The sequence below is a fragment of the Anser anser genome (genome assembly GCF_964211835.1).
Source record: "Anser anser genome assembly, chromosome: 1".
Lineage (NCBI taxonomy): Eukaryota > Metazoa > Chordata > Aves > Anseriformes > Anatidae > Anser > Anser anser.
Window position 1 is genome coordinate 18,112,699 of NC_139720.1, and position 23,889 is coordinate 18,136,587.

Sequence of the window (23,889 nt, forward strand, 5' to 3'; positions counted from 1 at the left end):
ATCTATAGTGCTTTACTTTGAAGTTACCCTATTTAAAAAAAAAAAAAAATCAATTACAGAGTGTGTGTATATATATATATATATTTGCTAGTGCAGGTAGGAAACATTGAAAAATATCATATCTGATTAATTTTTCTTTGTTTTCCCTTGCTAGTTTCTTTCACCTTTGTGGAAACAATGTGAAAAGAAAGGTCATCAGCCTAGAAGGGCAAGAACCATGTAACCATTCTTTTTGATTAAGACACAATGATCTTTTATGTTTTACATATAGGTCATTCATTGTCAGAGCCCTGAGGGCAATAATGACCCTACCCTGCCTACCCTGGGGCCTCCACCCAACCCTGTTCGATACCCCAGGACCCCATTTCAGCCCACAGTCACCGGTCCCTGCCCCAGAAATGCCATAGGAACATCAGTCTCCAGCTCCACCACAGCAGGGTCCCAGTCCATGTTGAACCCGGCCTGATAACATAGGCTGATATTACTGCATTGATGCCTGATATGCTGGGCTAGGGGTTGCCCTCCTGGCCTGTCCTGAACCCTGGCTGGGGTCTGCGGAACAGTTTCTGACTGGTGAGGTCCATAGGAACCCCCTGTGGATCATGGTGCTCAGCTCCAGTGAGTTTCCAGCCCTCATGGCACCCTGTGATGATGCGTGCATCCAATCATTAGTCACATGAGGGTTTTGTGTTCCTCCTTTCTCCACAGAGGTAAGTCCTCAAACAACTCATCCATGATAGTGTTCTCAACCCCAATTATTTTCATCTGATTAAATAACAGAACAAAATCATTGAAAGAGAAGAAACTGTATGTATTGGTTTGACACCTAGCAACAGAGCCCAGTAAAGCTACATGGTTGTCTAATCTCCAGAAGTTCTGAGTAGTACATAAGAGCTAACATCACTTCCATTTCAAGGTTCTTTGAAAGGCAGGTCAGATCCAACATTCCATTTTTACAAACTAGAGTCTGGGTGTGCTATCTAGACCCCACTGTACTTAAGCTTTGTGTCATGTTGGCCTGTAAATTGCATCCACTCAGACTCTTATATGTATTGGCAGAGTAGGCAGAAGCATGGTGTTTTTGTAAAAAGGCAAACCTTTTAAATGACACTTAAATCAACATTGACTTTGTAGAGAAACTGGGTAACAGCCTTGTGAAATTCACCCTAGAACAGGAAGATGCCAGTCATAACTTGATTTGACTCCAAGCAAGTCAGCTTTTTTTTGTTCTTTTTTTTTTTTTTCTCCAGACTTCTATCTGGAGCTTTTCAAAGTTCATATGTGCCCTTATCAATTAGATTTTTATTTTTTTTTATATAACAAATGTTGTACTCCCCTTCCAACCTCTTTACATCCTGCTAATACTGAAGGTCAGGATTTAAAGTATAGTACAGTTCAACAATTGCTTTCCATTGGCAAATGATTCATGTGCCCTATCATCATTCTCTAAACATACTATAGGCCTATAAATAGGAACAGCATTAGAGGAAGTAAAACTTTTACAATATTTCACACCACTGTGATCTCAGCTGATAAAACTTCCTAATTTGAGAAACATAAAAATGACATGTTAGTAAAAATGACATTATATAAAAACATGGCTTGTTTAAGGCTGAGATCACATAGTCTTATCCTCTGTAAATATGAGATGGAGGTAAAGAATGAGGAGGAAAAACAACCTCTTTTAAATTGCTTATGTATAAGCAGTTGAATATAGACTTGCTGTTTAGTATATTGTGATTGCAAATTGAAAGATTTTTAGATAGATGAGACTCTTAAAAAATTTTCCAATGGGACCAATGTGGTCGAAATGTTCATGGGACTATTTTTTATATCATCTCAGGAAAACAGGACAACAGGAGAAGCTTTTTAATTTTCTTTCCATGATTACTGGTTCTGAATAGGACCAGCAGCTAATGTTGGTGTTTCACTAGGAACTACAAGTTTTGTGGACTTTATATGTCCCTGGAAGAGACAATGGATGAAATAAGGCTTTGATGTCATGGTGTTGTACCTAGAAGTCTAACTCCCTCCTGCGTTCCAATTCAGGCATCTAAGTCTTTTGTGAATATGCATACTAAGCACTGCATAGGCAAGTACTTTTCAGGATTAGTCAACAAGTATTCTCTACTTGCTCTTTCCTTCAGCCATGTTGGGTACTTTCAGATTCCAAACTTGAGTTTTGCAGACATCAACTATATAAACCGTATTTGGTCAACTTGTGCACTTCCAGATTTTCTTTGAAGCAGAATACTTACAGGCAATCATTTCTTATAAATTCTGTGGACACATGAATATTAACCTCGGTTTGCACTCCCAAAAAATCATTGAAATTCATTCAATGGTTTGAATTAATTCTGAAATCCAAATGCTTGTTGGTCAACTATTCATATGGACCAAGCCTGACTTCTGTGAACTGCACCAAGAAAAGAGTAGGTCTCTGAGAATTTAGAGATGAAACAGACTGGTATTCTCAAACAGATCTGCAGAATAGGGTTATCATGTCCCCACTATAGCACTTTCCCAATGCAATTATTTCTGCTCTTCCTAAATGTTGATTTGCTAACTCACAATTTGATTCTATGCTAAATGACTACCGGAATGGATGTGTGTTGAGAGATCTGATAGCAATCAAAGCCTTTGCTAAAGGAAAAATTAAAACTCCTTAGCAGAGGAACAGCTGCAGACAGATCAAAGCTGTTACCTTCACTGATCTATGCAGACAGGCTTGGGTATATTAATGCGGGCTCCTCTGGCTGAAAATTCAGGAGCTAATGTATTGACTATGGCTTGTCTGAGCTGAGGAAAGACATAGGTGTAGAAGTCCGTCTTATCTAACTTTAATTGTCTTTAATGTCAGATCTAGTCACAGGTGGACTACCTTAACAATCAATAGAACTAATGTTTAGTTCCCAGTTGAACTTGCTAGTGTTAAAGAAGGTATGATAAAACTTGTACCCTAGTTACACTGATTATAGGAACTAGCTGAATACCAATTTAATTAATTTTAAGCATTCTGAACCAATGCCTAGCAATATCTGGTGCTCTCTGTTGACTATATAACCAACTCCTGATGTAGCTGTTCCAATTTATGCCAAAGTAAAAGTAGCCACACAATGACAAGAAAAAAGAAAAAAAAAAAGAGTAACAATGCAATAGCTTTTGCACATGAATCTCAGTGGACTAGCAGACTTCAGAATCTCAAGAAAGGAAACTTCCTTCTGTTAGAGGGGTACTTACAAAGGTAACTTTATCTAGATTTGCTAGTCTTTAGAATCAATAGAGTAAATTATGTTCTTCTGAAGACTATTTGAGAGAAGGATATAAACAAACATGTTCTTAGTCACTTGATCAATATGTTACTCGTGCTTAGGTCTGTGCATGTAAACCAATATTCAGTAAATAAAAACAAATACTGCCTTCCATTGAACTGCTCAGTCTATATGCTGTCAGAGTATATATGCATCCTGTTGATTTTCTTTGCTGTTGAGCTACAGTTACTCAACTACTAACATTAATATACTGTGATAATATAGGTTGTTATATTAATAGGGTTTACATTGTAACCTGATCTTTTTTTCTCAAAAGAGCTCTTGCTGTTGATGGAAGCAGCATTTCACCCAGGGTTCCCTTTTCAGGGAAACAAAAGATCATGAAATTTAAATAAATTCTATTCACCAGCCTAAGAGCTATGTTCTTGTATTTTTCCTTCTCTTTATCATATCTTTCAATATTCCCAGGTTAATCCAGTCCATTCAGTTACTTAACATTTTTCTTTCTGTTGTCTTTCTTTCTTGGTTATTACATTGTAATACAGCTATTAACCAGGAGATCCAGGTTCTTAAGCCTATTTGTAGTAACTACAGCACCAGGTTTAAGTGAATAAATTAAAATTTAAAAAAATTACATGTAAAACTAAGGTGTAAGTGGCTGCTCCTTTGTGTCTGTTTATTCTTACATGCCAGGAGTCATGGTCATTCAGGCTCCTTTTCTGCAACGAAGAGTCTGGATACCCGTAAAGGGTGTTGTGCATGGCAAGAGAGAAGCCCAAAGCCAGTAGTATAACATCACTTTGCATATTCCCCTATGGAATGCTGTTTGGCAGCTGGTGTATTAGATGTTCTTGTGATTGGGCTCTAGCAGAAAGCCAGACAATAGTTATACCTGCATGTCCATTAGCAAGTGCAGATACATGTGAATAACATGCAGAACATACTTTTTGGCCCTGTGGGCTAAAAAGAGTTGGCATTTAGAATGGAACAGTTCAGAACAAGAATATCAGCGCAGGTTTTCACAGTGTTTCAGATCATATTGTACAAAACAAGTGCGTTACAATACAGCCTATACTATAAGATCCTATTTACAAATTAAATGTTATATGCCCTTCTGGGTCATTTCATTCTCTCATTTGTACATTTTCCAAGACAGCCACTGTGTGTGCTGTTTGTCAGTATTGCCACAGCCTGTGGTATGCCAACACCCTGCAGCTCACTACTGAATTCATTGTATAATAGCAGTGGGCCATTTCCTGCCACCCCTGGCTTCACAGAAAAACTTAAAGTCAAACACTCACTTTCTACTATTTGAGTCAGAAGTGAAGTGAGCATCATATTAGAACAGCAAAAACAATTGAAAAATGAAATCCCTGCAGAGGAAGATTTATTTGACTCTACAGAAGATCAAAACAAACTTTTTGAAAGCAAACATCATTTTCTTTCAGTAGGTGTTCCAGTCCTGCTTACTGAATAAACACCTGTTTTGACTGAAGCCAACCATGTATTTCCATTTATTTTAATGCCTTCTTGATTTGAATACTGACTTCCCAATTTTCTGAGCTCTGTGTCCACAGATGTGCCCACAGGTGTGTGGTCTTTGTTTCTGACATAATAGCACATTGCAGCCCACTCATCCCAGTCCTGCCAAATTCCTTAGACATGTTCCTAGTCTCTGTCCACCATACAGCACTGACCCATATGAAACTCTAGCTTCTTAGTTACAAATACCTGATTCCATGTGGCAATAAATCTAAGGAATATAGGCTTAACAAGAGTGTTTCTTACCAATTAACTCTTTACACTTACACATTACAAGGCAGTTACAACAGAACAATGAAATCCCATGCAAATGTCCCACTCTGATCTCACCCTGTGAGTCTTGGATTGCATCTCAGTCTTTAAGACAGGGCACCCCCTCTGAATTTGATTTGACGGACATGTTTCTAGAAAAATGTTTTCCTTTTTTTTAGGCAAACATCCCTTCCAGATTTGTTTGCTCATGTGCTACAAGAAATGTAGAGAATCCATCAGCTTCGACATGAATAGATTCAAAGCCAAGAAAGAGCTGACTATAAAACACATTGAAGATTTGTTCAGTACTAAGAATTGTCACAGTTTCTCAGGCAGAGTAGGTATGGATATCCAAAGGCCATCCTTCATGACTAGGTCTACCTACAATGCGGATTGTGAACCTAAATGTAAAGTAATAAGTGCAGATAAATACTCCATAGAACATGCAGATTTTCCTGTGCACAAGTGTGCACTAAGCTGAAGTCAGCACCAAGATGAAATAATCCAGTTTTTCAGTTACTGTGTAGTCAATTTTACAACTAAACTCTCCTGCTGCCATTTATAGAGTCGGAAGGAAAGGAAGAAATACAACATGGTGCTCTGAAATTATGTTATTTCACAGAAGCACAGGAACAACCAACTTCCATTCAAACGGATGCTGCTATCTATCGTGAAAGTTGTAATTCTAATGTGTTCAACAAACAAAGTTGAATTTGTAAGTTCATAAAAATTCACCTGAGTCTGAGCAGTATCTAACACACTGCTTCCAGTGTTTTAGAAGAAAATGCTTTTCACTTGCTTCACTCTTCTCTCCTCTTTCTCTCCTTCCTTCTTGCCTCCCTCCTTCAAATGAAGTCATGAATGAAGTGAGTAGACTGAGAGGCAGGGTCTAGTTAAGCTAGAATCCTAGAATCAAACAATCAGTGTACCACCTTTTGCCTGCTTATTGGAGAACAGTAAAAAATAATAATTCTCCTAAGTCTATATGGAAATATGGATGATAAAAAAATGTCTGTAATCAATTGATTTTGGAATGAAATGCCATCAAGAACTGATATAGCCAAAGAAGTATGTTCAGTAGCACTACTTGATATATTATCAAATCAATCACTTCAGCTTATTTTAATTATAAAAATATGCATAATTTGGCTTTCACATATTTTCTTAAAGGTAATTTCATTCTAAGCAGCTATTTTTTAGCAAATCACTCCCAAAAGCCATGGTATTTCATAAAATTTACGCTCAAGTAATGTATCTTGTGATACTTTTATATGTACAACTGCCCACTTGGCAGTCATCTCACACAATTTTGAGTGCCACAGATGAATTTCGAAGAAATAATATCGTGTACCTTTTCTTGTCAGTCTGCTGTTGTAACAAGTTATCAGCAATTTTAATACTCTTCACTACTGAGAACCTGCTTGCATCCTTTAAATCCTAAACTATGTGGTTAATCCCTTGATTGATCTAAATTCTTTTATCTTATTGTCACATGGAATGGGAGAAACTAAAATCTATCTAGGAGGAACTAGTGAGTATTGTAAGCAGAGAATTTGTATTGATATGCAATATGCACTTAAAATTGTCTATTCAATTGATAATCTCAACTCACTTCTAGTAAGACTAAAGTTTTTTTCCTTGTAAAATCTTGCAGACAGAAATGCTCAATCTTTTTACATGTTCCCGTAGAGATAATTCGTCTTAAATGAAGGAGAATAACATGTTGTGAATCAACACAGAGCTGTGACCCAAAGCTTAGTAGAGCTTCACAGGCACAGTATGAGTCTTCCTATCTAAATACATCCAAACAACTTTGTCACTCTGACAAGTAGACTGACCTGAAAACAAGAATTTAATTTCAGTAAACACAGTCGTCTTTTATTTTTTTTTTTAATTTTTATTTTTATTTATCTCCATGTAGGGGAAGAACTGAGATATTTAGAACATTTTCAAGAGATATTAAGGAGGGAGGCTGATAAAGAATTACCCTCCAATCCAAGTGCTGAGGACAGTCACTTTGAAAGTGATAGACCCAGGCTCAGCTACCTGCTGAAGCAAAAAGTGAGAGATTTAAGCTTATGTCTCTTTAATTTGCACTGACCACAAAGACAGGTGTACCTCCATCTGCCAGGATTTGATTAGAAATTCTACTTTGGAACTGAAAAAAAAAAAATCATTACTAAACTTTTATTGAAAAGAGTTGCATTTTTGTGAAAAGATTTGGTTTTACCAACTCAACATTTTCTGATAAAAAATGTTTTGTCAAAATTATTCTTACCACATCTTTCTGAAAGAGACAAGAAGACAACTTATTATGACATTATTTAAAAGATATCTATTCTTTTGCTTCCCATTTGGCATCAGAATCATCACAGAAAAATTGGTGTGATTCTGCAACGTTGGAAAGGTATCAGAGTTTCCGAGAATGACATTTTAGTTTATGGGAAATCTCATAAAGGATGTTATCTAAGTTTAAAAGTAGCTTAGAAGAAAGCTAAGGTGGCTGGACTGCAATTAAACTAAAGGAAATGTATGCTGTGACAGGCTCAGCTCTTGCCATATTTAAGCCTGTAATGGCTTTGCAATTAGGTGGAAAGTCTAATGATTCAGAAGCTCTCTCTTAAAATTATATTGAAACTAAAACTGACAAGGCAGAAAGGGAAGAATACTGTATAGAAAAGCTGCATCCAGCACCACAGTTAATCATAAGGCAGGAGAAATCATGTATGAAGACATCACTGAAAAGTTCTATCTAAAAAAGTTCCTTTAACTCTAATTTTTATCACTTCTGAAGTTTGAAGAACATCCACATCAATCAAAACTTGTACAGTTCTGCTGCATCTAAACTTTTCAGAAGAGCCATTAAAAGTACGCAAGATTTTTACTCAACCTGTTCTCAAATTCAATACTTCTTATGACCTCCTTAAAATATTGTTTTAAAAAAATAGATCTAACATAAATCACAAAGATTTTTGCATATGAGAGGGCATTTTGGTTATATCAGGTCATGTGTTTTTTGTTTGGTTGGTTGCTTGGTTGGTTTGGTATGGTTTGTGTTTTTTATGGGGGTGGGGGAGGGTTGCAGAAGGAACAATTCTGTATAATTTTAACCAACACAGATAACTCAAAGTTCATGTCATACTAGGTGCCAACATTGAACATGCTCAAAAGAGAGTCTATGGACATACAGGCATTTACAACAGACTTGAAGTATCATGTTAGTTTCATGTTTGCAATGTTCATGTAATAAATAAAGACATTATTAATGTCCTTTCTGTCTGACAAAGATGGCTTATGCAGCTGATGAGATTTAAAAACCCATTGTGGAATAAGCATCAGAAAAGCCCCTAATGATGAGGGCTGGCAGCTTGTCAATGAATTTTACTGATTGCCTTAATTCATGATGACACAGAAAATGTGTTTGGGTTTCATTTTTACTGTCCTGCTAACCTCAGCACTGGAATAAAAATGAAGTAAAATATTTGTTAGTGTTCTTGTAAACAAATACATTGCTTCCCCATTAGAAGACAAGGCCATTATTTTTAAAATTTTGCGCATCATTTTTCCAGTCCAGTAGCTCCAATTGTATTAACAAATGGTGTGGGTCACCCTATTCCAAATTGAAAGCAATTCTATTCAACTGGAGATAATATCGAAGGCTTTGGGCATGATGGAAATAGTGAAGCTCTACAGGGGAACATCAAAAGGATATCTTAAAAGAAACCTGCAAAATCAATATTCGCAGCCTGAGGCATGAGTTGACCAGCCTCTTGCTAGTGTGCCCAACAGGAGACAGAACCAAACTGCCCTAGGCATAGAGACCTTTCTGGGGTAGTGATGAACCAGTTCTAATGAGCTGAACACTTTGAGGAATTGTTACTTATTAAAGCTTTGTAAATCAAATGTGTCTATGCCAAATTAGCATGTACAGCTGAGCCATTCTGTCTTCCCGCTTACACTATATATTCAACAGGTTTCGCTATTACATAGTATCCATTTCTATAAAGAAGAAAGATAATGCTGTTTATTTACCAAATCATGGAATCACAGGTTTAGATTGGAATGGACCTCCTGAGAGCATCCTGTCCAACTCGCCTGCTCAAGCAGGGTAAGCTGAAGCAGCTTGCTCAGGATCATATCCAATTGGGTTTTGAATATCTCCACAGATGTAGAACTCCACAGCTTCTCTGGGCAAAATTAATGAAAGACAGTCTCTTGCAGTTTCTTACATCCACCCATTCAGTTGCCACAACATCCACGGGATCCACAGGCAGTTGATTCTACCATCTCATTCTGCTGCTACACCAGGTCCCCACCCCTCATCCACACCAAGACCTGCTCTAAAAATCCCAGACTCAACTTATTGAGGCAGAGGTGTGGGGTGGTTCCTGCTGCTCCCCATCAGGCCTGGGGCCAGTGGTGCGGGGCCATGGGAGCGTGGCAAAGCATGGTGTGTCTGTGTCCCCACTCCCTGCAGAGGTTCCTGTGCTAGGCATGAAGAGCTGCTATAGTTTATATGCGGGTGTGGTTTATATGCAGAAGTGCCATGCATAAACACTACATAATACTGCTCAATTTGGATTGTAATGGAGAATTGCAGTAAAGAAGAAATTGAGTTCTCATTTCATAGAACTTGCAGATTTTGAAGGTTAAAAAATGAAGGTGTACGGGAGAAGGCAAAAAATTTTGGCACAAGGGAAAAGTATTTTTTGTAAGAAAAATGGCATTTCCAGAAAGCTCAATTTCCTAATTAGGTGCCTCTTAATAAAAGAAAACAAACTTGGTCTGGATAGAATGAAGAAGAATGTGAATCTGAAGAAAGGGAGAGTTCAGACGAGTGAACAACAGTGTATTAATTGTTGTATTTCTTTGATCTTGTCAGAAAACATATTGTGAATATTAATATAACATTTTTGTTTGGTGAAACCTGTCCTAAATGCATCCATTCAGAAAAAAAAAAATCTATGAATTGGGTGGAAACTGATTCAAAGTCAGAAAGTCAATGTCATGGGTTATCTCATTTTATGCAATGTGATACAAATTTGTCATGAATGTTGCACACTCACACTAGGTATTATCCAATCCACAGACAAAGCATGGGAGCTAAGACCAAGTAAATCAAAGTTTTGTGATATCAATCATCTTCAATGGCCTGTCTTTTTTATAATTAAGCACATCATACAGTCATTGTTAAAATTACAGAAACCATCCTGGGATCAGGCTAGAAAAGATTGGTCTCCTCTCAAGGTGAGTACCCACATAAATAGTTAGCTACAGAACCAGTTTCACTTTTATACTTTCTCCTTCTGCCCTGTGAGTCTTGATTTATTATATGTATGGTGACACTGTTTCAACATGGGGATTTTAAGTGCCCCATTATAGAACCATTGATTGATGCAGATTTGCCTGAAGCAGAGAAGAGAACTGAACTGAGCTCCTATACATCCTGAACAAATACTGTAATGACTAGGATGCCTTGAGGACATGGCGTGGCATCTGCCCTACCACCATCACTTTGTTCTCCCCTAAACTTAACATTTAGAATTATAGGCAACTACCTACTAGCTGGGATGAAGACCCAAATGAATAGAAAAATAGTCCTAATGATGGGACAGGAGTAATCTTTGTCCTCAGCATTTTCTAGTGGCTATCAACTAGATATTTCTTAAACTTCATCCATGTGCTGACTTGATGTTTAGATCCTGTGCTGAAGTGCCTAGCTTTCATCATGCCATCTAAAAGGATAAATTTTGCTCAAAGTCTTAGATGACAGTTAATTACTTTAAAAAGAGGCATGACAGCATCTAATGTGCATCACTTTATTTTATTTTATTTTATTTTTTTTGGCATTATTCAATTACTTTTTAAAGAATAATTGCAGCTAGTAAAGACCTCTAGAGATTATGTAGTCCAACCTGCCTGCTCAAAGTGCACTAGAAAGAGCACTCAAAGGGCTCAGAGAGTATCAACTACAGCACCCTGCTAAGGACGTTGTCCAGACATGTTTTGACTGTCTCCAAGGATGGAGACTCCAAAATGACCTGGTACAACCTGTTCCAGCATATGCTAATCCTTACAGGAAAATATCTTTTCTTACATTTAAGTGGAACTTCCTGTATTTGTGCCTTTTGTCACTTGCCCTTTCACTGTATATTACGGAGAAGAGTCTGTCCCCCCCAACATGACCCATTGGTAAGAACCCCCTTGTTCTTTCTCTTTTTGATGATAAACAATCCCAACTCTCTCAGCTTGTCTTTGTACAGCAGATGCTCTGATTCCTTTGTTCCACTGTGTCCAATATGTCTATGTCTGTCATACAGAAGAGATGGACATATCTCTCTTGCTTTCTCTCGTACTACCTCTTGTGGCAGTCCAGCTGTCTCACTAGTGCTGAGGTGAAGAATCACCTCCCTCAACCTCCTAGTGATGCTCTGCCTAATGCAATCCTAGGAGGCTACTGGCTTGCTTTCTTGCAAGAGCACATTGCTGGTTTGTGGTTACCTTCATGTCCACCAGGACTTCCAGGTCCTTTTCTGCAAAGCTGCTTTCCAGATGGTTGGCCCCCAGTCCATGCCGATGCATGGCATTATTCCTCCCCAGGTGCAGGATCTTGCACTTCCTATTTTTGAGCTTCATGAGCTTAGTGTTCTGTAAAAGATAAACATAGTATCCAAAGCCATCCTTCATCATGGACTTAATTTTACAAGATGCACACAGGAGCAACACGTTCAGAATCAAATCGGTTCTTAAATGTTTTATGGAAAAAAAGTCCCTTTTGTAATTCAGAATTCCCTGCATCCATGCCACCTCTTCTGCTCCTCACCTCCCTAACCCCCCCCCCCAAAAAACTACAAACAAAAAAAAACAAACAAAAAAAACAACTAACAAACAAAAAGCCACAAACACAAATCAACACAGCCAAAAATCCCACAGGAAAAATGATTTTACCATCAAGCTCTGTAGTAAATCACTAATCCACCTTCGGAGCCTTCCAAAAAAAAAAAAATTAAAAAAAAATTGACAGTTTGTCTGCTTCTCAAAAAAAGTCCACCAGGATACAGTTTGTACACTTATTATTTACTGTACACTGATAGCTTCTAATTTCCACTCAGGAAGGTGCTGATTTGTTTGAGAGCTTTCCCGGTTACACAATGTTAGATGCTTTCTGAATTGCAGTGTAATGATACAAGAAACATTATTTCATTCTACTCTGAAGAGATAGTAGCTGAATTGGCAAATGGGAATTGGCAAACAAACCACATTGTCTGTAAGTCTTGTCAGATCTAGATGAAAATTTTAGCTTTTATATCTGCAGCTTTTCTTAGTTTGTCAAGAATCTTCTTTTCTGGGGAAACTCCCATCTATTCACTGATAAACCACATTGCTGCATGGTGAATTTAATAATTCAAGTACCAGCTTAGTCACATACTCACTTCCCTATCATTGACATGAGTTCTTCACAATGTATTAGTAAAATGTTTGTGCCTTGCTTTATTTTCAAACAGAACATTTCATCATATAGCTCTAAATACTTTACAGAGAAATCGTTAAACATTCATGGTTCCAGCAAAAACTGAGGAAATAAGACATTGAAACGATTGCCAGATAGCTGCTCAGAAAACTTACTGGCTTAGTTATCAACAGGAAGAAGTGACCCAGTACTCTACCTCCAGACAATACCACCTCTTTCTTCTCCTGTCTTGGTGAGATTTCGAGCAAATGCCAGGGAGAAACAGTTAGCCACATATGCCCTTACATCTCTGGTGGGTATTAGAGCATCAAAAGAAACAATCACTCTTTGGAGCACATGTCCTGAAAGACATATGCCAGGGTCATGCAGTTGATGAAATAATTATTTCTCTCAAATAGGTAGTTGCTGAGTGTACAGGATGTAAAGGATATACATCTCTCTCTCCTGTTGAACTCAATGCAGGGAAACTATCTCCTACAGGACTGAAAAATACCAAGGAGTGAATGAGGGTTTGTTTGTTTATTTTTGTGAGCTTACTCATATATCACACAGGTATTAAAAAGTGAGTTATCACAAATTTTGGTAGGTCATGCAAGGAAAACATATAAAAAGGAATTAGAACAGCAACAACAACAAAAGACAAAATGGAATAAATTATCAAAAAGTCTGTTTATTCTGTCCTTACTTAAAATCTAATGACAAAGAATTTTATTAATGGCTATGTATTAAAAGCAGATTTTCCTGGACACTTTGGAACAGGTATTGAATTCAATGTCCCTTTCACGTTAATACATTAAATGAAACTAGACCTTACCCACAACAGATTTGATTAATCTATATTTGATTAATTTATATAATCTCCAAGACAGAAATTTGCTCCCAGTTAGTTATGATTTCATATCCCTATTATTCTTTATCTACTTACTGAAATGAAAGTAATTTGCTATATTTGGATTTATTTCAGTTTTGTTTGCCATTTCATGTCCAGCTTTTTTTAATCCTAATATTTAAAAATAACTCACCTTCCTAAATTACCCCTGTATGCAAGTTAGTTATTTCTGTTCTTGCTGTCAAATCCAGTCTATTGCATCACTGTAGCTCAGTTAATGACTCACTTCTAAATGATTTGGTAATTTGCTAAACTCCAGACAATTTCAATAATAGCATTCTAGATACCCCAAATTTTTTTCTGAACCAGTGAAGGTTGCTAAGTTACAGAAACGTACTTATCTACCACATCAGTTGTAGGCACTTCAGTGCAAAGAAACAATCTTACACACCCACATCATAAAAATAAACATTTTATTAGTATGTGCTATAAGGAGATGTATTTTATTATAACCCAATCTTAGTTCTGACATTTGGGCTGTGTTTTATTTTGCATATCAACATTTACTACTTTTTTTTTTCCTAAGTATTTTAAGGATCTAAATGAGAACATAGCATTTTTGCAAAACTTCATTTAATTTTTTGGTTATTTAGAGCTAGGTTTTCTTGAAAAAAATGGCACATTTTGATAGAATATTTTATTGGTGTCAAGATTTTCCTAAAAACTATACACTTGCCTTTGACACAAAGTGAAATTAAAATGGATCTTAAGTGTTTCTACTTCAGACATTTCCTGGAATTTAATGTAAATTTTATAAATAGTATTTGGTCAGAATGATAATGTGGATGTTGTGACGACACATCAGTTGTACAGACAGATAAAAACATGTTTTGTATTGGCAGTGTATTTCCACTATCACTATCTTGTTTTTTAAATGTTTTTAAATTCATCTTTGCAAATAACTGGGTAATTGTTTAACACAGCTGCAGTGAACAACTTTACATATTTTGTTTTACAGGGTGAGGGTTTCCCGTGACTTATGAAAGTATTAATGTTTAATTGGAAACACGTACAGTTTTTCAAACTATATATAGCATGTCATTAGCAGGCAATTGGAATATTATAAAAAAAAAAATAATGGCTACAAGAAAAATACTGCCAACCAGTAGCTTGAGTCTGTTACAGAAAGATCAGTGAAAAGGCACAGTCTAGGAGTGATACATCATATCTAGAGGTCTGTAATAACCAGCAAAAGCACTCATCAGTGAGAGCATCTGGCATATATGCGATATAATGCAGTAAGCAATATGACCTAACTTTGGTCACTGAAAGAATGAGTTGTCAATAGCTTCCCTCTAAATATATGTTTAGAGAATTGTGGGCAGCTCTCAAGGACCTTACCATAACTGCCCTTGAAAAAAAACTGTTGCATGAAAATGTATCAAAATCTCTCTCTACGTTTTTTTTTTAGTACCCTGTAAATAAAGGCTTTTACTAAAGTACTGCGTGAGAACTAAGTTCCTGATTCAGTAGTTTCTGATGTATGCAGTTCTTAGCCATTTAGACTCAAACATGATTCCTGTTATTGAAAGACTGAACTCAGTCTCTAAATTATAACTTGACAATGAAATCAGCACGCATCTACACACTCTATCCTCCTTCCTCTTTCTTTGCCACAAACACAATAATTTTCTGCCTAATAGGAACTAATAGGAACTAATAACATTCCCTATTAAATCAACGTACAGGCATAAAAATACATATATAACATAAAATCACTGAAGTATGTGTTTAAGCCTTTTTTTTTTCCAAACATGGCTTAAGATTAGTAAAAACAAAGATAGCAAATCTTCTCACAAAAATCTAACTAAAAATATTAGTTTTCTTTAACCATAAATCTGTATCATCTTCCAGTCTCCACTGATCCCTTCTTCTCAAAGAAGATGGAAAAACATTGCAATTCCCTTGCAGTTTTTCTGATACTTGTTATGGTTGTTAAAGAGATGCTATGTATTGTCAGAGAAAGACATAGAGGCTTTTAACAACATTGTTGTAAATGTAAATGCTTAAATAAAGTTGGAGTACTTGCTTTCTCAGTATTATGCTCCAATGCCTTTCCTCTGAAAATTGTTGTGAGATAAAATAACAAGTGATGGTACATTGCTGTTTTTTTATTTCATTCATGTTTGTAACATTGGAAAGAAAAAGTTTTGACGCTATTTTTTTACATCCATTTGTCTTACATTTCCCACGACTTTAACACATCTAAACAATAGTTTCTGTTCAGAAATTATTCTGTTCTTTCTTTAAAATCAACATTTAGAATCAACTAAAGCATTTTACCTAAAGCTAAAACTCAATTATTGGCATATATATTATTGGTTGGTAATTAAGTGCACTGAATCGCTAACATGGATGAAAGTTTACCCACTTTTTACTTAAAACTTCTCTTATCAAAGTAAATGAACAAACTCAGAAATAATGGGAGGTCTCTGTAGGATCTGAAAAATGTTACTTTCCCTCTACACTCTAAGTGCTCTATGCTAACTGAATGCCAGGATTTATCCTCTGAGACTGCACCTGTAATAGAGGTCGACATCACTGCACGTGCTTTCCAGGTCTGACATTCTAGCAGAAAGCAGTGGTGCGTATACGCATCATGGACAAACTGCCTGGCACACAGATACAACATACAACAGACTTCAAATGATGCTTGTTTCAAGTCGATAGAAACATTTTGCTTGTGATTTCGGTCGGAGCAATGGCACACCCTATCTTAATAAATAGCATAACTATTATTTTAATTTCCTTTTAGATATTAACTCTGCCAACAGCAATGGTAGAACAAGAGATCTGTGTCCCTGATTGTATGGGAATAAATCTGGTTTCTGATGAGCTTATTTCTCTTTGATATACAGCCTTTAACGTGGGTTTCTGTTTTCCTATTCAAGGTTCGTCTGCTTTCAGACATCTGTCTGTGGGTTTAATCAGTGTTTCTACATCTCTGCACACTCAAAGGTCTGAATACTGGGACTTTGTTGGAAGAAGAGGTAGTGTCTGAAAACCCCAGGAAGAGCTTCCTTTTAAAGAAGGCATCACACATTTTCCTTCAAAATCACCACCGGTGGGGTGATGCCACCCCATGTCACCACGTCAGGAAATATGCAAGCAAATTAATTTAAGGTCACATCCTGCCACTCTTTCACCAAGCAGAATTTTAGTCTGTGAGTAATGTCCCTCTACAGTGAGGTACTTCTCAATACAATACAGTGAAGAAAAGCCAGACCATTACTGGGGCTCAAAGCATACACCTTCCTAACAAAGCAGCTGTGACATAAATTTATTTTTACAGAGTTTTAAGGCTTATCTTGCTTTTGACAAACAAATCAGAAAGTAATATGACTCACATAAAACTATTACAGGTGGATGTGAATAGAAACACAAAGGCCCCAGCTCACTAATCCTTGTTTTCAGTGAGTGGTACCTTACTTTCTGAGTAGCTGGGTAGTTCTCAGCGAGCAGAGCTAACCTGGTCTCAAGTGAACCATGGCAACTTTCAGAACTAGCAAAGCAATACTTTCATTTCTGCATCAGGCTTCAGGCTTTATTTAGGTGAACAAAAATCATGACTCCCACTCCTCAGACTGAAAGCTGGATGTACTTCCAGGGGAAATCCTCTTGTATAACCATGACTTAATGGGTAAAATGTAAGATTTACTTTATAAAATTCTATGGACTATACCGAAAGGTATAGAAGCCTGTATACAGTTGTAGCTATGCCCTGTGGCTCTAAAGTCTATTAATCTATACGCCATGTCATATGTCTCTTGTCAAGCTACTTGTGCTTTTCTCCTTTCTGCAATAGTTAAAATATATCATTCAGCAGTATGCTCAATACATGCAGGTCTAATGGAAATCAAATTTCTTTTCTTATACACAGAAAATGGCTTAATTTACATGTTAGTCCTGGAATTGCTGTGAACAGTAGCACATCATGCTGAGACATTTTTGTTGCTTAATACTTATTTACATCTGTTCTGAGAACAGGAAATTTGAAAGTCCAGTTCTTTTAAAAAACTCATTATGCAATAGTACTTTACAACATCAAATTGAAGTAATACTTGAGGATACCAAAGGAGGTATGGAATTTATATTGACTTACAAAGAAAATCTAGTGTCTAAGTAGGGATTGAAGGTGTTACAAAGATTTAGTCTCTAAATACAAAATAATAATAAAATGCTCTTTTAAATGGTGCGGAGGTGGAGAATAAAGCTTATCATGTTACCTTAATGCTACATTCTGATTTTTAACTGTAATAGAAATTTCCACTGAAAATAAGGGGAAGGAAAGCCACATGTTGCACATATACCAAAGTGATAGCTATAGCTTTATCTCTGTGAAGCACACTTGAACACGTGAGCTTACTGCCCTACCAGTTAAGGATGCAGACCATTCTGGTAGATAATCAGACCTGAAATCAAAGTGACCACATTGATGATGTCCTCATGATGCAAAAGTGAACTTTGCTCTAAGTGTCCGGTCAAGTGCGGCCGTACTAAAATAAATAAATAATAATCCCTACAGTTCTGTCTTGTAAATAACGCACCACTCATACAATTAGAGGTCCATATATTTAAGCAGTAAACAATCAGACAAACCTGGGGCTATCAGAGGAACATGGATCTACTTTTTAACACTATTTTCATTATGCATGCAAAACACCAGAGGATGTGGCTGAGATATTTTGTGCCCAACTCCTCTTCCACTCTGCCAACCCCACCTGCACCCTGAGGTGACTCCCTTGCGCAGAACTTCAAATACTAACTCGAGGACATCGCCATGGTGACTCCAAATGGAAAAGCTCAACGACCTGGTCCCTCTGAACACCCTTTATTATTACCCTGAAGGCTACTGAGCACCGGTGGACCTCCTAGACCGGGTTTCACACCGATGCATCCCTCCGCTGCCCTGGGGCACGGCGGGGCGTCGAGCCGCGGAGGTGAGGGGGAGAGAAGAGACCCCGGGCCCCTTCCCTTCCAGACACCGTCTTAGGGCTCTGAGGGCTCCCCCATTTCCCTCCTCGGGGAAGGCCGCGGGGAGACGCCGGGCCGGGATGGCTCCGGTGGCTGAGCCGAGGGAAGGGCGGCTCCATGCGCTCTTCACCTGTGGGCGTGACCGCCCTCCTCCTCCTCCTCCGCCTCCTCCTTCGTTTTACTTGAAGGGCCGGCGCTGCTCGAGCTGCAGAGCCTGCGAGCGGAGACGGTGGCTGCGGAGAGGAGGACGCTCACCCGCCGACCCTTGTAAAGTGTCCGGCCGGGCGCCCCCAGCGCAGGAGCAGCTGAAGGGGGGAGCTCAGGCTGGGCTCGCCACTGGGGGAACGCAGCACTCGTCTCTGCCGCCGTCCTCCCCTTCATCCTCCTCCTCCTCCTCCGGGGGATCGCCCTCGGCCCTCCGCGGAGCCGCCCGGCGGAGCCGTGCCCCGCCGGAGGGCGGCGGCGGGCGCCCAGGTGCCCTCGGCTCTCCGCGACCATGGCGCTGTGCGCCGTGAGGCGGTGGGCGCCCTAAAGCGGCGGTGGGGCGGGGGAGGCTGCCCCTCACGGCCCCGCCTTGGCCCAGGGCCCTCCTGAGGAGGTTTCCCTCTCCTGGGGGAAGAAAAGCTAGCGGGACAACTTGTGGAAATTAACAAGGAGGAGGAGGAGGAGAAAAAAAAAAAAAAGCTTTTCTGTGGGACATCCTCAAAGCTCAGCATCACGCCGGGTGTCTGAGTTTGTATAAAGCCTGCCACGCTTGTGAACATCGCCACAGCAGCAGGAGGAAAGCCTGGCTGTGGACGCTGCACTGAAGTCCTGCGTGCTTCAGAGGTGCCTTGGCTTTCTGGCTGGAAGATGCTTCCTGCAGCAGGACCGTGTTGCTGCTGAGGACCTGAAGCAGGGCCGTGTTGCTCCTGAGGGGCTGTGGAAGATGCCTGCTTTTGGGATTACACGTGGAGAAAGGCCATCGGTCAAGGGGAGAGCTGGCTGGTGAAACTGTCTGACTTTCTCCCCCTCTGGGGAAGTGGCTTCAATGGCTCCAGCTCCCAGGAGAAGCAGTAGGAAAGATGCCAACGCCTTGCCAAGCATGTCCTCAACTTTCTGGGCTATCATGATCCTGGCCAGTCTACTAATCGCTTACTGCAGTAAGTACATATTTGTCCTGGTGCTTTTCCTGGACATAAATCCACGCCCTTCCTGTCTGAGGTGATGCTTCTGGCAGAGGCCGAGGTCTGAGGCTGGCAGACGTAGGTACTGTGCCTCAGGCTTACTGCCTCGGCCCTTCTCCCCCCACGGTAAAGCAGGGAGACTGACACTTTAGCACTGCTGTTTCTTGGGAGCATGAGGTGCCTTTAGGTTGTGGATGTGGCATTTCCACTCCAAACAGGAATGCTTACTGGATCTTAAGAATGAACTTTTCAGTTGTAGTAACAGTGACCCAGCGCTCGCTGTTTGTTATCAGATAGTACCAGCTCTTCCCTGCGCTGCTTCACACACACACACTCCTACTCCAGGCCACGTTGCATCAACAGGAGCTATTTTGCTTATGTTAATTCCTTTAGGAAGAACATACTTAGTCAAGTGACAGATGTCTGTACATTACTGGGATCATCATGATCCTCTGACTGTGAAATTGCACTGGAGCAAGCCCTGGAACTTCCTACGTGTATCCTCAGCAGTTTAGTGAGCCTATGCTATCGGTTTTAGAGCTGCTTCACAGGTTATTGGTAGAGTTTTGCATATTATTTTTCAGGGTTGGTAGATTGTCTGTCAATCACACTGATTTACAGATAAATCTGTAAGAGTCAAGTACCTGGAATATTAATACTTTTAAAGTTTTGTTGGTTTTTTTTATTCCTCAGCAAGTGTAATTTTCAAGAAGTTGTGCAGTATAAATGCTATGAGTGTCTGTACGTCTGTGAAATGCAAGTTTGTCCATAGTACCAGGGTGAGAATTTTTCAACAGGAAGAACAAGAAAAAAACAGTTTCTATGCTACAATAATAAAAAATGTAATTTATCAGGAGGGGCCTGCACAACTTTGCCAGAGTGAATATAATCTGTATTTTCCCAACCCGAGTTGAATGTGGTCTCTAATTTTCCCATAGTGTGCATTCCTTTCCTTTGCTGTAGCATAAAAGACTTTGCACTAGGCTTGTCTTGTTGGGCTGTAATAGGTGGCGGTTGTAATGACTAGGAAATGAATTCTGGTTTTCAGGAGCATGCCTGCTGCATTTCTTAACCCTCTACTCCATTGCCTCCAACTGTATCATATTCTCCAATTCTTTTTTTTTTTTCTTTTTCTGAATTACAAGATTGTAATTGCCCAAGAAAACCTGTAATTCACTTCTTTACATGTTACAGGGACTTGTACTGACAACAGTGAAAGAGGCTTATTCCAAAAGGAATAGCATATTTCGTAATTACTTTTTGTAATTTAACACATTTTGCATTACACTTCTAACTAAAAATCATATCAAACAGGCCACATTTCTAAATAATTTAATTTTGTACATAATGCCGTATCCAGTGTGTTAATATGGAGGCTATACTAAACAACACATAGATTTAAAAGAATTTGTATTCATACTGAGAGATAAGTGCTTCAGTAAAAGCATATCAGAGGATGCAAGTGTAAAGGGAATTCAGCTGGATGATAGCAATGCAAAATATTTTGTTAAATTTGTGTTAGAAGTCTCTGGAGAGTCCTAAGCTTTTTATGAGATAAGAATTTTTCTCTGAACATATCTTCTATAAGCATAGCCTCAGAAGGGGTTAACTGTAAACTCTGACTCCTTAATGATCACCTCTATTCAGTGATGAGAGGTCTGACACGTCCTGTTTTAAGGAGTGAAGTTGTTCATTTGAATTGTTACATCTTGTTCTTTATTTTTGGCATTGTTTACTGATGCTGAACAATGTAGATGTTAGCTGCTAATATGAAGACAATTTCTGATGTGTCTGAATGGCCAGTTCCTAATTACTTCTCTCAGCCAGCATCGTTGGTGTTCCTGAAACATGTAGTACGGTCTTCGTGCCATATAGGGCTGAAAAAACACCATGCAGCTTAAAATATGCAGTGTCAAAACACTCCACCATTTATATAATGTTTCACTGATTTGACAACTGCAATTCCAAATGTTAATGAAGCACCATGAACGTTTCATCTAGCTGTAGTATCTGAAAAATTGCAAAAACGTTTTTTGCTCTGTGGAACGGCTGAGGATGTCTAAAAAATCAAAAAAAAAAGTGCAGCTCTTTCTAGGTGAAGTAGTACTGCAAATTTTTTGAATTCTTTTCAAAATCACATAGCGCTTATTCAATTTTTATTTCATTAGATGCCTTATTTTTTGAGGAAGAAGCATAGTAGGAGTGTGGGAAATGACAACTAGTTACATTTTAAGAGTAACAGCTTTTCAGTATTTCTTATAAAGTAAAGGAAAACCACCTGACCAGGTAAGGTGTTCTGTATTTTTCTATACACCTTATACTCAGGTATATGGAAGTATACTGACTTATATTTCATATATAAAGTACACTTCTATTAAAAATAAATAAATAAATATATTATTAAAGTAATAGCAGGAACCTCATACCTGATTATCTCTCATGGTATCATTTTACTATATTTACATCAAACCCTGTAGCTCCAAAAAAAAAAAAAATCAGAACTTTTTGTATAGCAGTATAAATAAAACTTTTGAGCTACCTTGCTTATTTTAGTTTTTAATGTACTAGTCTGACAAAGCTTGTTCCTGAATCAGTTATATAAATGTTTCTTCCCCTAATTACTTTGTGTAGCTTTTGTTTCTGGGAATGTATTTGTTCAATAGTTGTCCCTATTACTGGGGGCATCTAGTAAACACCATACTGAGTTCCAGTTGATAGCTAAACAGATAGTTATAAAGCCTGTTCTGGCTGTATATGTACAGTCCATTAGACTTTAATTTATACTTCAGTTTCTGAAGCACAATTATGTTCTTTATCAAATCACTTTTTCTTTCTTAAATGTTTAGATTATACTGAGGGATAGTGGCTCCATCCTATGGTGGAAGAGAAACCTGCATCAAATCAGTTAGGTTAGTTGCTATAGTGATAAATAGAATGTAATACTCTCCTCCTAAAGAAAAGTGGTTCTATTTGGTAGGTTCTCAACAAGGGAAGGCAAATGTAAAGTAGTAAATTAGGATGTTTATATATGAAGTCCACTTGTGTGACTACCAAGGAGTTGGTTTACTTACCAGAAGCATCAGTAAATGTAAAAGCAGTCTAGAAAGGCTGTTCTAGCAGAAGGGGGAACACCTTTAGTTGCAATTCAGAGTTAGGAGCTGTGGTAATTTTGGATCCCAGACATGCTTGTTTAATGGTCAGTAGTAGACCACACAGAAGTACCTAAAATGAATTATTTCAGTTACTGTCTTAATGTTGTGAAGGTACACTGAATTGCTTTTTTTTCTCCTTTTGTAACTTAGTTTTACATTTTTTTCCATGTTAGAAAGTTCAGCCAAAGTAAGGAAAATTTCTGTGATATCACAGCTTTATGCTACATCAGAAATCCAAACAATGTGGTTGATTCAGAATCAATTTTTAGTTCATTTATTCAGTTAGCTTGGCTGAAAATACAGAGGTCCTTTTTATATGTAAATGATGACTTTTTAAACAACAAATGATTCAGCTTTACTAAAGTTGTCACTGTTATAAGCTTTTGGCTTTCCATATTTTGTACTGTTTTGAAAGCATTAGGAATAGAACATTACACCCCTGTGGTGTTATAGCCTTTGCTGTTCTATTAAAGTCATACTTTTAAAGGCAGCATCAAAACCAAGTGGTACTTGGAAAGTTCACCTTTGTGTTTTAAATGTTATGCTTCGAAGAGAGCAATATGAGGCCCAGTATTTATGCTAAGTAATGAACTTTTAGATTTTTTTCTTTTATTATCAAGATGCAGAATATTTCATGTACCAATACAATTGTGCATTAAAAGTGCAAGTTCCTTCACACTATTCATAAATCAAGCCCTTAGCACAAATAAAAAAAAGCATCTGAAAGACTTTGGTACTGTTGAAAATGAAGATAATTCTAATTAAAAAATATATTAATCTCACCCTAAATTGAAATCCTGTTTTTATATGTTGAGTGGACACTGCTCACTTGAGAAATTCCTTTTCATCACCCTGTTCTGGAATTACTTGCTGTCTAGAAAGCAAAGACTACTGCAAATAAGTCACCTCTGAATGAAGGGCTGCAGCTCCTATTACTGATCCTATATCATTCAGATCACTTTCTCTGGTGTCTTTTTTTTTTTTTACAAATGAAAAAGATTAATAAATCTGTACAACAGATCTGTAGTTTTATTAGTTTTTCTACGAGAATTACTGTGCTTGTATTTTTCCAAAACTCTGCACTCAGAATTAATGTGACATACAGAGCAACAGTAATAATTCAAACTTTATTTCAGTCTAGTTGGTGTATAGAAATGAAAATTAATCTTTT

General features: G+C 38.1%; 1 protein-coding gene and 1 long non-coding RNA gene across 5 annotated transcripts in view; one reads left to right on the forward strand and one right to left on the reverse strand.

Annotated features, from left to right (window-relative positions):
* LOC310893026 overlaps positions 1 to 11,964 on the reverse strand; it is a 30,515-nt gene extending 18,551 nt beyond the window's left edge. The window contains exon 1 of the long non-coding RNA XR_014578651.1: positions 11,568 to 11,964. This is a non-coding gene — a long non-coding RNA (uncharacterized lncRNA). The remainder of the gene's footprint in view (positions 1 to 11,567) is intronic.
* A 6,650-nt stretch (positions 11,965 to 18,614) lies between these two features.
* TAFA5 (TAFA chemokine like family member 5) overlaps positions 18,615 to 23,889 on the forward strand; it is a 432,306-nt gene continuing 427,031 nt past the window's right edge. For 2 of the 4 annotated variants that reach the window (XR_014578642.1, XM_083821409.1), the window contains exon 1: positions 18,615 to 19,542. Coding sequence is in view for 3 of the 4 variants with exons in the window: in XM_083821409.1 (XP_083677535.1) it covers positions 19,431 to 19,542 (112 nt within the window). In the remaining variant the exon portion in view is untranslated. The remainder of the gene's footprint in view (positions 19,543 to 23,889) is intronic. The other 2 variants (XM_083821411.1, XM_083821412.1) reach the window with 1 other exon arrangement.